General features: G+C 39.8%; 1 protein-coding gene across 1 annotated transcript in view; it reads left to right on the top strand.

Moving 5' to 3' along the window:
• The window catches only part of LOC130914845 (eukaryotic translation initiation factor 3 subunit H), a 99,553-nt gene extending 88,899 nt beyond the window's left edge, over positions 1 to 10,654 (top strand). Inside the window, exons 7-8 of the mRNA XM_057834390.1 lie at positions 8,667 to 8,799; positions 9,225 to 10,654. Coding sequence (XP_057690373.1) covers positions 8,667 to 8,799; positions 9,225 to 9,319 — 228 coding nt within the window. The 3' untranslated portion in view covers positions 9,320 to 10,654. The remainder of the gene's footprint in view (positions 1 to 8,666; positions 8,800 to 9,224) is intronic.
• The last annotated feature ends 6,379 nt before the right edge of the window (positions 10,655 to 17,033 follow it).

The raw sequence follows: 17,033 nt of genomic DNA, 5'->3' as shown, positions 1-17,033 counted from the left end.
AGTGTCATTCAGCAAATTATGTCACTAACTCCATTTATGTCCAGCTTGGATCTTTTACATCCATTCAAAAATGAGGTAATTTGCCGGATACCACTAAATGACATCTGGTATCAGCATTCATTAATGCTCAGGACAGTGTCATGTCATAATTATGATCGTCTAAAGACAGTCTTATGGCGCCACTGTCAAATAATGTGTTACCAAAAACCATAACTAGCAATTAATGAAACAACTGGAACATATTTAGCACAGAACATGAGTTTTGATTGTTCTTCACATCTGTAGCACTGCAATGTATGCTAGGAGGCATGTTGGACGACAACAGTGTTGACCGTCTCCCCTAAGGGATCAGTGATGGCCAAATGAAGCTTCTTGAAGCAATGAAGCTTTGCAGCCAATTGGTTCAAAGCTTCATGGTCAAATAACGTGTTTCCGGTTAATATCTTTTGGTGTAAATATCCCATATCACAGTGAGGAGTGTGGCTTATAGTCCAGAGCGGCTTATCTCTGAACAAATGCCGTTTTTGTGTCAAATTTGGTGGGTGGCGGCTTATAGTCAGGTGCGCCTTATAGTGCGAAAATTAGGGTAGCTCTACCGATTTCACCAATGAGACGTCGCAACAATAATCACGACTCCATTATACCAATCAGACGCAAGCTTGCCGTTCTATTGTCACGCCACCCTGTTCCATCATGTGGTGTCTTTAAAGCACCGTAAAAAATTAAGTATTTGATATAGAGCGCTGCCCTCAACGTGACCCGAAAGCACACTTTTTAACCTCTCACAGTTTTTATTTGGCACCAATTGACCACAGAAAACCGGAGATATGATTCTTTTAATTTCAAAATAGTAATTATGAAGGAACTCTTCCCTATTCAAACTAGGAACTATTTTCTCCACCAGAGGGCACTCATGCTCTTTGAACGAATAATGTTCCATTCATGTAATTTTTTTCTGTCGTAGTAATGCAATGATTTTCCTTTTTTGTATTTCTTTGACTTAACGTGGTTATGTACTGGGTTATTGTACAGTGTCATTATAACAACAGTTCATATAGATAGATTTGTGCTCAGAAAAATAATGCCATTGTTTGAAAGAAAAAAAATCTGACAAAAATATCAGCAATTACTCACAATGTTACTCATTACTTGAGTATTCTTTTCACCAATTTTTTTTTTTTACTTTGAGTACATTTTTTGGATGGCGACTTTTACTTGAGTAATATTATTTTGAAGTAATGCTACTCTTACTTGAGTAACATTTTTGGCTACTCTACCCACCTCTGCCTCTTATTGGTTGATTCTTAATTGGTCAAAGCCTCTTATTCGCTGCTTACGTTTAGCAACTGTATTGCCATCCCCATGACTAAAGTGTATGATTTAATCCTGTTGTTCATGAATGCTCGTGTTCCGTTGTTTTTTTTTTTTTGGTGAATTTACAGATGAATTAATTTGGTAACATTTCTGAATTGAAATAGAAGTGCTATGACAGTTTCTTTAATTGTGAACTTAAAATGCTGTGAGCACTCTTGAGTGAGTGCATGCAAATGGACACAAAGCAGCTGAATTGCTGCAAAACCTGATTTTTTTTCCCTCTATTGAAAAACTCTTTCATAACCCTGTTTTTATTCTCTTTCAATCCCACCGAGATTTATTTCATACACCGACTTCATTAGCTGTAAATTAAAAAAGCTGCAGCAGGAACACACACACCAGCGCACACTCAGCCAGAACACAAGACTAATGAAGGCTTGCACATTTTTAGCAAGTACGGCCTCAATCAAATGCATCATGAACTCGTGCCAGCATATTCCAGAGTTATGTACACATATGATAAAAACATTATTAATGAGAATAATTCAAATAATAATGATTATTATTACACATTGGTCGGAACAACAGTAGCTGTAGATGTCCCTCTGTGTTCATATGAATGTAAACCTACCATAAACAGCTTCACGTATTTTTTCAAAAAGCGACTCTCACTGACACGAATTGAGAAAATGTTTTCAGCCTGAATGTTCAGCCTTTATGATCAGCTAGCTTCACAAGCATCAGCCAGCCGTACAATAATCACACAACTCAGAGGCCATCTCTGTCCAAAACATGAGCACTGCAAAAAACAACACACGTACATGGCCAAACGTCCCCAGGCCAATCGCCTACACTCCAGCCAGTATGATTTATCACCCCACCCACCCCCCACCCCCACCGACCTTCTAATCATCACAGGCCCTGAGCTTCACACACACACGCACGCACTCACACCCCAACATAGCACAGTGTCATACACAATACCACGTAGACTTGCACCTTAAATGGAATCTCCTTTTTTATTTTTGTCAGTTCTATACAATGAACAATATGCACACTAAAAGGAACTGAAAGTGAGCTCTATTGCACCTTTCATGCATCTACTGTATTTGCTCTGTAATCTTGTGCTATTGACCCTGATGCTTCTTGGAGAAATTGTACGTTATTAATCATCGGAAGGCTGCAAAACTCACTGTGCATGAGACAAGTCCATTTGTCACTGAGCTCTCTCAGACTTTGTCAGAGAAAATATTTACGTCACTCTTTCCTGATTTATGTACAGTATAGTATTGTCATGTCATGAGGTGGTTTTCCAGTTTGCCTGCCAGTGAGCTCTGGTGTGGTTCGGTATCCTTACGCTTGACTATGTAAAGAGAAAATAAGATAAACCATCTGAAAATGCGTGGAGAAATAACATTTTGCTTTATAGGAAAAGTCGATAAACACGTCTAAAGCTTCTCTAAACCTGTAGTCTCATTTGATTTGTTTGTGATGGTCAATTTCTGTAAGGTTGGTTCTAGTGAACCACACCAAATATGGAGATTCTGAATGAGGCATCTTATACAAGCACATCTAATGCATGTATAATAAGGGAATATGATCAACTGATTTTTTTTTTCAGTTTAAATCTGTTGGTTTGCTACTGACTCTCAATTTTAAGATGATTCCATTTAAAACAAGCCTTTGATCCAAAACATGAAGCCTGTACTTTAAAGCTATATACTGAATAAGCCTAAACATAAGACGTTGCCTGAAATACACTCGCTGCTACATGAGGCTTGGTAGTTCCAGCTGCGGTGATGGTTCTCTGCAGGAGGTTGTGAAACACTTGTGAAGTTGGAGGGTAAATACAGCACACTACTAAGAAATCTTTCTGCAGTCTTTCTGACAGCTGCTATGCGGGACATGATCATTTCCCTCTAAACCCAATGGAGAAAGTCAAGGCTGCACTGACTTCCTCATACCTCATTCCAATCTAATTTTTGTGTTCCATAACCCAATCCATATAATAGACTGGGGAAAAAAAACAAAGCAATTCTCACCAATTGCTTGTATTGTAGTCCATTTTCCGATGGAAGAACACCTAACTAGTGGACAAGAAATGGATTAAGTAAAATTTTAAATCTGGACTGTCTCACAAGTATAAAGAACGTTTTATTCAAAATGTTTTTCCTCCAAAAGAAATTACATTCTCAAATCAACAAGCACAAACCTCTAAACCACTTGGCAATTGTTCAAAATAAACATTATTTTCATTAAATTGCAAATGTCTTTGTACGTCTTTGGAAATCTGCAGCAGTAGCCTGCACCTATCTTACATTTAGCAAAATTTCAATAGCAACTTCATTTTTGAAATACTAAAACACTGATGGAGCATGTGCAACATGTCAGAATTGAAACTAGATTTATCAGACCCACAGAAATAAGATGTGCAATATGAATCAAAACAAAACTACACCAGTGCAAAATTTGGGCATCCCTTTCCTTTTGTTAATTGGAATACCTGAGACTTATTGGTCTGGTTAATTTGAAACCAAAATTGGCATGTGATCTTATCAAGTCTGGGACGTCATAGAAAGATGCATGCAGTTGTGAAGAAATGTATGTAAAGTGGGGGCTTGCATGTTGTTTCTAGGTGAATCTCCAGTGAAGAGTGGCAAATGGGGGCCTCAGCAGCTCACAAATGACCTGAATGAAAAGGTTTTCAACATCATGGTTTAAGGGAAGGCTGCCATAATGTAATTGTAATTTCAGTTGTGAGTTTCCACTGTGAGGAACATTGTGAGAAACGAAAGACCATAAACACAGTCCTTAAGGCCAGAAGTTGCAGGCCAAGAAAAACATCAGAGTTGCCAAGGCGAAGGATGTTGTGAGTGGTCAAAAACGACCCACAGACCACCAAAGAACTGAAAGATCATTTTTCTGAAGATGGTGTCGCTGTGCATCGTTAAACTATTCAGTGCACTTTGCACAAGGAGAAGGTATAAGGGAGAGTTATTCACACAATGCCACAAATGGACTCGCTTGGGATATGCAAAAGCACATTTGGATAAACCAGCATCAATTTGGACCCAAGGTACTGTGGACCGATGAACAAAAGATTTAATTATTTGGTGATGACAATAGGTGTTATACATTCCAGTACATTTCTAAAAACACTTACTACCCTCAGTAAAATATTGTGGTGGATCCATCATGCTTTCACTGTGTGTCCAGTCGTGGTACTGTTAAAAATGAGGATTGCATAGATTCCACTCAATATCAACAGATTGAGAATACTGTTCAGCAAACAGTCACAGCGTTGAATTACGCCATAGCTAGATATTTAAAAAATATAACAATTCACAACATTGCTCTGGTTTTCATGCAAACGAGCAAGTGCAATGCTTAACCCTTTAAGGTCCGAGTCTATTTGGTCCCATTTTGCATGCGTTTGATGTTGCCTCTATATTTCAAAGATAAAAATGTTATGTTCACAATGGCCTGGTTGGGTCCCCTTTTTTCAGGACACAATAACCTTCATGCCCAAACTGTTTACTTCGCTGACCATTTATAATCAACATTTTTCGCCAAAAAGACCAAAAATTCCCCAAAGTTTTTGTCAAAATATGTAATATTGATGTCCTATTGACAACCTGACATGCTAATCGAATCATTTTGATGCTTGATAACATTCAACTTGTTAGTATAAACATTAAACAGAAAAAATAAGACAAATAAAAAATACTAAAAATAGTTTTATTTTTGATAATTCAACAGCAACAGCAGGCATGGTCATAGGCATTTTTGGCCTTTACACATACTATGGTCAAAACAGGTTACATACAGAAGACCGACAGTGCAAAATAGTGGGAAAAAATGTGTATATACAGTGCCTTGCAAAAGTATTCGGCCCCCTTGAATCTTGCAACCTTTCGCCACATTTCAGGCTTCAAACATAAAGATATGAAATTTAATTTTTTTGTCAAGAATCAACAACAAGTGGGACACAATCGTGAAGTGGAACAACATTTATTGGATAATTTAAACTTTTTTAACAAATAAAAAACTGAAAAGTGTGGCGTGCAATATTATTCGGCCCCTTTACTTTCAGTGCAGCAAACTCACTCCAGACGTTCAGTGAGGATCTCTGAATGATCCAATGTTGTCCTAAATGACCGATGATGATAAATAGAATCCACCGGTGTGTAATCAAGTCTCCGTATAAATGCACCTGCTCTGTGATAGTCTCAGGGTTCTGTTTAAAGTGCAGAGAGCATTATGAAAACCAAGGAACACACCAGGCAGGTCCGAGTTACTGTTGTGGAGAAGTTTAAAGCCGGATTTGGATACAAAAAGATTTCCCAAGCTTTAAACATCTCAAGGAGCACTGTGCAAGCCATCATATTGAAATGGAAGGAGCATCAGACCACTGCAAATCTACCAAGACCCGGCCGTCCTTCCAAACTTTCTTCTCAAACAAGGAGAAAACTGATCAGAGATGCAGCCAAGAGGCCCACGATCACTCTGGATGAACTGCAGAGATCTACAGCTGAGGTGGGAGAGTCTGTCCATAGGACAACAATCAGTCGTACACTGCACAAATCTGGCCTTTATGGAAGAGTGGCAAGAAGAAAGACATTTCTCAAAGATATCCATAAAAAGTCTCGTTTAAAGTTTGCCACAAGCCACCTGGGAGACACACCAAACATGTGGAAGAAGGTGCTCTGGTCAGATGAAACCAAAATTGAACTTTTTGGCCACAATGCAAAACGATATGTTTGGCGTAAAAGCAACACAGCTCATCACCCTGAACACACCATCCCCACTATCAAACATGGTGGTGGCAGCATCATGGTTTGGGCCTGCTTTTCTTCAGCAGGGACAGGGAAGATGGTTAAAATTGACGGGAAGATGGATGCAGCCAAATACAGGAACATTCTGGAAGAAAACCTGTTGGTATCTGCACAAGACCTGAGACTGGAACGGAGATTTATCTTCCAACAGGACAATGATCCAAAACATAAAGCCAAATCTACAATGGAATGGTTCAAAAATAAACGTATCCAGGTGTTAGAATGGCCAAGTCAAAGTCCAGACCTGAATCCAATGAGAATCTGTGGAAAGAGCTGAAGACTGCTGTTCACAAACACTCTCCATCCAACCTCACTGAGCTCGAGCTGTTTTGCAAGGAAGAATGGGCAAGAATGTCAGTCTCTCGATGTGCAAAACTGATAGAAACATACCCCAAGCGACTTGCAGCTGTAATTGGAGCAAAAGGTGGCGCTACAAAGTATTAACGCAAGGGGGCCGAATAATATTGCACGCCCCACTTTTCAGTTTTTTATTTGTTAAAAAAGTTTAAATTATCCAATAAATTTTGTTCCACTTCACGATTGTGTCCCACTTGTTGTTGATTCTTGACAAAAAATTAAAATTTTATATCTTTATGTTTGAAGCCTTAAATGTGGCGAAAGGTTGCAAGGTTCAAGGGGGCCGAATACTTTTGCAAGGCACTGTATATACCATCTAACACGAAAAGGGTCTGTCTGTCTTTTGTGACTTCACAATAGCTTCTGGGATATGTAGTTTTTCGTGGTGCTTTCTGTTTTGAAAAAGGACAAGAAATAATGGAAATATGGAGATACACATGGTCCATGCAGAGTTTTAATGTTTATTTATGATGGCGGTAATACTGTAAAACTCACATTATTTCCCGTTTTACTTGGTCGATTGACTTCAAGTAAGAGTGTGAACCTCAACATCTGCACTTTCAAACAAGACCACAACCAGCGGGCAAGGGGTGACATAATTAGAACGTAATGAAGCTCCAAAAATGACATGCGTGCAGGACGCATCAGCGCGTCTCTCGACTTTTAAGGGTTAAGTAGGGCCACCTTAGTTTGCAGGCCTGAATATCTTTGAAAACCTGCAGGATGATCGGGACCGGGCAAAAATCGTAAAAGTCTTGACTAGGGGTGGGCACCTCTTGGTACCTCACGATACGATACGATACGATTTGCGATACAAAGCTCACGATAACGATGATCTGACGATATGGCGATACAACGATTATCGATACATTAGGGAAATCATTCTAGGATATTCTACAAACAAACAAACAGAGAAACGAGCTTCTGCTGTGAATTGGAATGAGTTTATCACTAGTAGACGTCCAATTTATTGGAAATGGGAGGGTGGCAGTGAATGACCGAATGTTCATTCGCTGCCATCCCTCCCACTTCAAACGGATTGAACGTCTATGGCCATCAGTGGCAAGCAATGCAAGGCATTGAGGGAATTTCGGGCCATTTAAGGCTGTTACTTTCTGTTGATTTTGGGGTATGTCATGGGTCACTTCCTGTTTATTTCGAGTTAACGAACAGGAAGTGACCCGCAAATTTCCCCAATGATTTGGCAGTGACTCAAACTCAACAGGAAATGACCTGTAAATGCCCTAAAGTGAACAAAAAGTGACCTGTAAATGCCCTGAAAATCGTAAAGAATGATTGTGAATGCTCAGGGTCCGAGTGAACGAACGTTCCCAGTCTAAATGGATTGGGCGTTGAGCAATGTCAATGGCAGCCACTCCCACTTCTATGGTCATTAGTGACAGCCAATGCCAGGCAACAAGGTAATTTTGGGCCATTTCAGGTCATTACTTGTTATTTTCAGTCACTTGCGGTTGATTTGGGGGCATTTTATTGGTCACTTTCTGTTGATTTTGGGTTACAGAACAGGAAGTGACCCAGGAATTAATAGGCAGTGACTCAAACTCAACAGATAATGAGCTGTAAATGCCCTCAAATGAACTGAAAGTGGCCTCTAAATGCCCCGAAAATCAGAAAGAATGGTTTCGAATGAACGACCGTTCATTCCCCCTTCCCAGTCTTAACGGCCTGGGCATCCAACGCCATCAATGAAAGCCATATAGTTAACTGAGACACTATTATGGTGGAAGATTTTGGTAGCAACTTGTTGGTTACTTTTATTTTTTGAAAATTGACACATTTTTGAACGATATCTCGATTCTTGGCAGGAGCATATCGATAGCTTTTTGGGATACAAAGTATCACGATATATCACCATTTCGATATTTTCTCACACTGCTAGTTTTGACCTTATACTATGTCGTCTCACAAACAAACAAGTGTAGCTGCAGGATCCTGGTTGATTTACTGTCAGCTACTGCTTTCACACTTGCCTTTCATTACTATGTGATGCCACACATAGTGTACTGTTACCCATGTGAAAGTTCTTTCTGTGCATTTTCACTGTTTTTCCTTTCTTCCTATCACTGTCACGCCATATACCTTTCCTTCCCTCAGTCATCCTCTAATGCTGCCTCTTCCTCTGTCCATCCTTGTGTGCAGTACCTCCAAAGGCGACAGCAGGAAAACGTCCAGCGACAGAGCAGAGGAGAGGCACCCTTGCCTGAAGAGGATATCAGCAAAATGTTCAAGCCTCCTCAGCCCCCACCTCGCATGGACACACTTCTTATTGCAGGTACGAGAAAATAACACCGTAGCTCTCTTAATATGTAGTTCTCTATGTACGTTCACTTCCACTCAGAGATTGAACCCCCACCATCGCAAACTCCACCAGCCGCCTCTGTTCCCCTCACAGGAGCTTGAGTTCGGCTTTATAATTATCTCCACTATTATCCGGAAATTACATTAATCTAAAGTTTATTTGCTCAGTCACCAAGTGAACCGCCCCTTAGTCTGCCATTTCAAGCTGTTGAGCTCTCCTCCCCCCCGGCAGCTTTCTGATCCTGCTGTGTTGCCACTACTAATTTGATGTTTTTGCTATGCTTCTGTTTTCTTCCTCCCCATTTCTCCTCGGCCTGTTTGGGTGTGTACAAATGAATGTACGTCTGCCTCTGTGTTTTTCTGTGGTGTGCGTCTATCTATGTGGCTACTCTCCAACAGGGCAAATTAACAACTATTGCCAGAACGTGAAGGAATTCACCTCTCAGAACCTTGGGAAGCTGTTCATGGCGGAGGCTCTCCAAGGCCACAACTAGATGAGACAACGGAGACGAGGGAGAAGAGGGCACAGAGCAAGAATAAATTACACAAAAGGCCAAGTTAATCAGATAGCTGAAGCGCCGTCATGTTTATTTCCCGAGAATCTATTCATAGTTTTTACACCATTTTGGCTACAAATGCATCTTTGATTTAAGTTTGAAAATAAAAGCAATGCAGCTCTTCGTCTTCAGTGGCTCCTTTCACTGTTTAACACCTAAGAAAATGGCCAATTCATCTAATCTCTTATTTAATTCATTCCCATTACCACAAGTATATAAATCGAAGTACCTTACTAGAAGTTCCTTCGTGGAAGTCATTATTTCTTGGTGAAATATTGCATCATTCCACTATAGCACTGATAAATTTCCCCACCAGCCTTCCTTGATCAACTGCAAGTGGTGTTCTTGCAAAGTGGAAGCTTTTAGGGACAGTAACTCAGTGTGTCCGACCACAAAAGTTACAGAGCGGGGTCGTTGACTACTGCTGTGTACAGTGTGATAAAGTCACCCACACTTTGCTGACTCAATTAGCTCAGTGTTCCAAGCCTCCTCTGGCATTAACATCAGCACAAAAAAAAAAAAAAAAACACACACAGAGTGTTCACCAGGTGCTTTATGGTATGGGATTCTTTGGCTGGGTATGCTGCATGCAAGCAAGTCCTTCTGCAATGCCAAGAAACACTTTCTGTGAAGTGACCGATCACCATCATCAAGTGTGAGTTGAAGAACTAGCCCTTACTCACTGCATTTTTTTTTAATATATACTGCTGATTAATAAGAATTTAGTGATTGATTCGATTATTAATAGCGTTGTCCCATAATGACTTTTTAACCGATAACCCGATTTCGTCAACTCCAAAAATCCGATACCGTTACTGTATATGCAGTCGTGGACTTAACGTATTATTGCTAATTGTATAGTGATGCCCCACTGGATGCTTTAATAATGATAAATGTAACAACTTCAAGGTTTCCCGAATAAACATTCTGTGAAAAAATGAGAACAACTGAAGTTGTGGGAAAAGTGCCTATCTTGCACCACTATATTGTTGAAATCGAAACAGTTCAAACTTTTTTTTTTTTTTATCAAGTGCAAAGTGCCATAAGGCAGTTTTTCTGTCCTCAATATATTATTATTATTATTGGTTAGCCGATAATATCTGACAACTCTAATGATTAATACTTCATATCAATCTGATTCCTTATCGCTTAATGGGTGTGGGAATTTAAAAAATATTTTTAACCATTTATTGCCAAATGTATCACATTTGATTCACCTAAAATTTCATGATTTTGAGAATAATTCAGAATTTTGACAGTTTTTTTGGGGGGGGGGGGGACAAAAAATGATGGATGCAAGTCAACACATGCATCTGCAGGTTTCATGAGAAAAAAAAACTGGATTTTGCTAGGGTTTTACAAATCATTAAGACCTTATTTTTCAAAATTCGGGATTCTCTGATAATTGCTTCATGTTGCAGGTCTTTAAGGGTTAATAGTATTTTTTTTTTTAACCTTTACTTATCAAGGTAAGGCAAACCAGGAGGTGATGGGTTACCTACTTTCCAGGGACCTGCACATGTCCTTGCCCTGGAAACAGCTTTCCATTTTTCTTTGATCAAATTGCACACACACATTTTGTAAATCACTGATCCAAAGGTTTCTAGATACATTTTACAGTGTTCTTGAGAATAGTGATAAAGATTAGAAAATCAAGATTGCTTTATATGAAATATAAAAACAAAGTCACCAATAAATATTCCTGATAAGCAAGATGGACTGTTTGTTTTGATCCACTGTGCAAAATACTTGCAGGTAGTCCCTGGGTTACGAACGAGTTCTGTTCCTACACTGGTTTCGTAACCTGAATTTCCGCATAAGTCGGAATTAACACTTTAAGTATCCCTAAATATCAAAATATTCAAAAAGTCCAAAACTATTGTATTATGTTTAATGATGGAGGATAGACTGCCCTCTGGTGGCAGTGTTGGGTCTGGCTGGACTGTCACCTTGCAGACTCCGATGTCTGACATGGATAAAGGATAGCTGCGCTCTGGTTTGGCCCACAGCAGGCTGTAAGTTTCAGCTAATATATGTAGTTCTTAACTTAATTACAAATGCATACACAAACAGTTTGTGGAGTTCTGTGTGAGCGATTTGCTATGCGAATTGTAAATACATGAGCATTCGTAGCATTTAATCTCGCATACTTCTGTCAGGTAAATTAGGCTAGTTTAATCTACTAAATTTACATATTCATCAGACTAGATGGCCGTTTGAACACCTGTTTCAGGTCCTTTTATTGTTAAAGTATGTGTCTTTTTGAACATATTGTACATACTGTATGTGTGTTTCAGCTTTACAAATTGTCAAAAGTGAAGGAAGTACAAAGCCTCAAAAAGCACAATTGCTTTGTTTGCTGTCTATCAAACGGAACAACTTCACGTTTAGTGAGGACAGCACGGCATATTAATAAAGTAAAAAATAAGATACTGTGGGGTACAATAAGGTACTGTTTATGCCACAAAAAAAGGACTGGCGACAAAATGGCGGGGGTGAGACTCAGACGTCATAAAGTCAAAATCACGTAAATCGAGTACGTCGTAAACCAGGGCTACCTGCACTGTAATTCTTGTTCGTCAGTGATTATTGTCTTGAGTGTTTTCACTTTCAATTTTAGATTCGCAAGACGTGGACCTGGAAAGTGAGCTTTGCTCCATTGATCAAATATTAAGCATATTTGCATACAGTAATGATCACCGTCAGGTCATGTGTATTTTGGAAGACATGAATACTGAACAGATTTCATTTATGCAAGTCATAAGAAAAAAAAGAAAATTAAGACAACTTGAATACCTTCCATGATGAAACTAAGTACAGTATTAATCCCAGAAGCTCTATTCTGCTAGTTCACTTCACCTTCATGGCAAAGTATTATCCTAAGTAAACTTACTTAACAATCTTCATAAAACATTATGAGTCAGCAGGACGAGGAACATCCTTGAACAAGTGTGAAGTAACTTAACATGATTTTATGGGAGCATCAGCTAAATACCTCAGATGTGGCTATGAGCTGCTTTTAGAGTTGATCCTTCACGCTGGATCAAATGCCTTTGCGTATATGGTGATGCGGCTCATTCATCAAGCTTTTTCACTGGAGTCTCCTTCAGCTCAGCAACGGGAAGCTTGAGTGATGGCTCTACCGGCTCCATTTAATAAAGAAGCTGCCGGTGTGGTTCATTGCATAATAATTACACCGGCTCTCTGTTGCCATTTCCCGACCTGTGGTGCGACACTACCATCGAATACAGCCTCTATGACTTGTCATCACCTCATCGACCAATAACTTGTACTTCCCCTGCTTCTTATCAGTGGAGTCATTAGTGATAATTACAAGTCGACCAAAGTGATAAATGTTTATGGGAGCTGCTGCACTTCAGACGCAAATAAATTCTTCTGAAAATCACCACGCGGTTTCCCTGTCACGCTGCTTGGTTGGGAAATATTAATTTAGCCCAGTTGAAAGTTGGTAATTAAGGTATCTGCTAATTTGACAGGCACACCTGTGCTTATGATTGATGCCTTTTATGACGGCGCCATCTCTTCCTAGCAGGTATTGATTGGCTTTGGAGGGGTAGCTTCTGTTTAACTTGACTTGTCTTTGTTTGCAATTCTGAGGCCGCACTATGGGGCCATGTTGCCCTTGAGGGCTGACTGGTGCGCCGCCTCCCTTGTCACTAATCCAGGAATGTGCAAGGAATTATAAAAGCTGCTCAAATGCCCTGAGCGCTGTGTGAAGCCTGCAGGGTGCAAACGTGGTGGCAGAGGTCAAGCTCGTGCTGAAGTTGGTGCTGGTTTGGATGGGAGTAAAACAACAGCATGGACTGAATCATGTTGTCATGACAGGACTCAAGGCCGCCAGGGGAGGTGCTTTTGAGTCCAAGTGGTGCATTAGACCACTGTCACATAAATCACAGCATAAACCTCGGACGACTCGCGGAAGCAAAAGACGATTGACCTTTTATAAGTTCATCACAACCTTGAATAAGAGGCACACACGGGTGCCTTCTGGGATTAGACTCCCATTAACAATAAATAAACAGCATAATGAAGTCACATGACATCTTCAAGCTTTTTCTTATTTCAAGAGATAATTACACTAACCATCATAACATTTCCCACTGCAGTAATAATGCCAAATCTTTTTTATAAATATGAATAGGTAATGTGAAAGGGAAGTGAAGCAGGGAGATTCACGTGATGTTAGCAACACAGGTTGAAAGGAATTTTACATTTGTCGCTTACTTATGACACTTCATGAAGAATTAATGGAGTATTAGACAAATTGTTATGCGACTTATCGGTGATGGAATGGATCATCACTGCAGCCCTAATTATTTAATCACAATCAGTCTTGTGGTTAAGTGCCCATAACGGATGCTCCAAAACGGGAAGAAGGCTGTTTATGTGCCTGTGGTGTATCACAATATTGTTTAAAGCTTGCCATTTTTCAATATTTATTATGTGTCAATAAAGTACAATTCTGCTTGTTTCAACATCATTTTAACACTAAATGTCATTACTGTTAACTAGCAGTGCATCGGTTTGCGGTTCAAGGCCGAACCGTATGGTTCGCCCTGTACGGTTCAATACACCTTTATGAACCGCGCCTTTTCGGTTTTGCAATTTATTTATTCCGAACGCTTGTGGAATGAATTGGTCAAGCTCTGTGTGCCTGTGTGTGACGTAAAGCTCCGCTATGGAGAAATTCCCACCCCGCAAGTAAATGTCCGATCGCTGTCAAGCACCTGTGTGATAGAAGCCGAGTAACGCCTCTCTTGCTTACGAGCGAAGTGAAAGGGAAACGAAAGAAAACAAATAGCTATGGCGAGCGGAGGAGTGGAGAGACCGAATTTTGAGGAAGCACCGGCTTCTTTCAAATCTGTGGTGTGGCAGCATTTCGGTTTCCCCATGGACTACAATGCGGAGGGAGAGAAAATATTGGGAAAAAAAAAATTTGCAAGCATTGCTCAGCGCTTGTTCCCTATGCTAATGGCAACACTTATAACATGACTCCGGCACCTCAGCCGGCATCACCCACAGATATCACTTTTTCAGAGCAGGACAACCCCGAAGATGACACCAGTGAGAAAACACGGCTTCGTTAATTTATTTGCAACGCAAACAGCCGCCATTTTAGAGCAGTAAACTTCTCAAAAAGGCTCTGTTGTAGTGAACCTTCCTAGCGAACCTAAAGTAACTTTTTATCAAAAATACTAAATCGGCAAAATCTTGACTTGAGTCTATCTTTAAAGGATGAAACAGTTTTAAAATTTTCACATGTCGAAAGTAGACAGAAGGGAACTAATGCAAAAACGAGAGCTATTTTATCAACTTTAACGGTTGATTCACCACATTAAATGACCTCCAAACATAGCAAAGCTTACTATGTTTTGGGGTTTGTTTGTTTTGTTTTTTTTTAAATGAAAAAAAAAAACATCAAAGCTACCACCAGTTACTTTGCCAAGTAACTTTTTTACTACTGTGTATTTCAGTAGTCAGTCACTACACTAGCCATAGAGCTAAGAGGCATTTTAACAGTCGAAAATGTTCACATTTTAAGTGTTTATTTCATTTTTTAAAAAGCAAAATAAAGGCAGTTTTAAAAAAAATAAAAAGCGGAAACTGAACCAAAACCGAGATCCCAAAACCGAGGTTCAAACCGAACCGTGCGCTAACTGAACCGTTGCACCCCTACTGTTAACTAGGGATGGGAATCGAAATCCGATTCCAATTCGAAACCGGTTCCGAGTGTTTCGAGGCCTCGGCATCACAATAAAAAAGCCTTAACGATCCCTTTAACGATCCCTAAAGACGCATATTGCGTCGTGACGTGTCTAGTTGTCCAGACGCATCAAACTAGCATAGCGCCAAGAACCACTCGCTCCAAAGTTTGGCTACACTTCACCAGGAAAAAGGGTGAAAATGAAAGGTTACGATAGTTTAGCACGAGCGTTGCCGCCGTAAACATAACAATGACATAGGTTCGAACGCTCGAAAGTGTGTCTTCACTTCACGAGGAAAAATTACAACAAAGTGACTTGCAGTCATTGCGAGATGGAAATAACTGCATCAGGAGGGAATAGACTGCACTGTCCTCACCGAGACGCTAAGGCTCAGTCCTGGCTATAGAGCTAGCTAAACTCCCAAATGACGATGCAGAAGACGTTGGTATAATTTGCTAAATATATTCAACCACCACTTGAAACTAAAAATAGAAATGAAACAAATCAATTTCGTCCCCAATAACAAACAGGTTCGCATCAACGTAAATCAGCGATGATTAGCTGCTAACACAGTCATAACAAACAGTTAGCATGCGTTCGCTAGCATTAGCCCATCGTTTAAACCACTACACAACTGGATTTAAGTGTCCGATCGTGAGTGGAAACACACAACAACAACACAGAAGATGATACATACAGGCGTTGGCTCTGTGGATATTTTACGAACATTAACAAAGAACGTAGGCTCGTGGCAGTGTTTCCCTTTCTCGCTAACTCGCTCACTGGCTTGGCATTTCTTCTTCGCGCTCTTCTTCGCGTGAGGAAGCGCAAGGGCGCCACCACTTGAGCGTGAAAGCGCCATAAAAACTAAAAGGCATGCATTTCAATATACTGGTAAATTACAACAGGGATCCCCAAACTACGGCCCGCGGCTCCATATTTGGTCCGTCCCCCTGAACAATTCCAAAGAGCATTTTGAATTTTTTTTGTTTTTTTCTCTCTCAGTAGTGTTATTTATTTCCTGGCCTTTTTCAGTGAATAACTCAGAGAGGGTTATTTGGTTATTATCTATTTAATTAATAGTGCTATTATTATTATTATTATATTATTATTTTTATTTTATTTACTTTTGTTCTGAGAAGAATCCACAGAGGGTTATTTGATTGTGGCTTTCTGAAAAACAATATTTTTTTTACATTTCGCACTCCTGCAATCGTCACACTTTTTCTGTTACAAACTGACCCCGGCCTCTCATCAGAGAAGGGAAAAGTTATTTGGCCCTCACAGGAAAAAGTTTGGTGACAATGCCAAAGGCAGAGCAATGACCTATATGCCAAAATATACCAATATTTTTTATTTCTATTAGAAAAATGTTTCAGTAAAATGTTACACATTCTTGTGCATTTGCCACTTATTGCCACAGTTAACATTGAGGCTTTGGGCCTCTTTTGACCTCGTTGTGAGTTTGTAAGGTTGTGACTTCTGATTAATCAAACTTGATGCCAATCAAAATGTTTGTTCTTCTTTTTCCCGAAATTAGAATCGATAAGAGAATCGATAAAGAATCGAATCGTTAAGCAATATCGATAATGGAATCGGAATCGTAAAAATCGTATCAATTCCCATCCCTACTGTTAACTGTACATTGTTTAGCAACATAATAGGGGTCAAATATGAAAAAACACCTCAGTGTGTTGGAGAACATTCTTTTTATCTGTAAGGTTATACGCCTCTTCACATTGTATTTATCTGCTACACAATCACTTAAGTGGCCTTTTGTTTTGTCTTTTATATAGTAGTTCTCCCGTGCTCGAGTAAGAGCGCATGCACACTCGAACGTATTTGCACACATGAAGAAGAGCGCGTGTACACATGAAGAACTTGTTTGTGCATACGAAGAAGAGCGCATGCACACACACGAGAAA

Source organism: Corythoichthys intestinalis, chromosome 4 (assembly GCF_030265065.1).
Source record: "Corythoichthys intestinalis isolate RoL2023-P3 chromosome 4, ASM3026506v1, whole genome shotgun sequence".
NCBI classification, from domain to species: domain Eukaryota; kingdom Metazoa; phylum Chordata; class Actinopteri; order Syngnathiformes; family Syngnathidae; genus Corythoichthys; species Corythoichthys intestinalis.
This window is presented reverse-complemented; position numbering and strand designations above follow the sequence as displayed.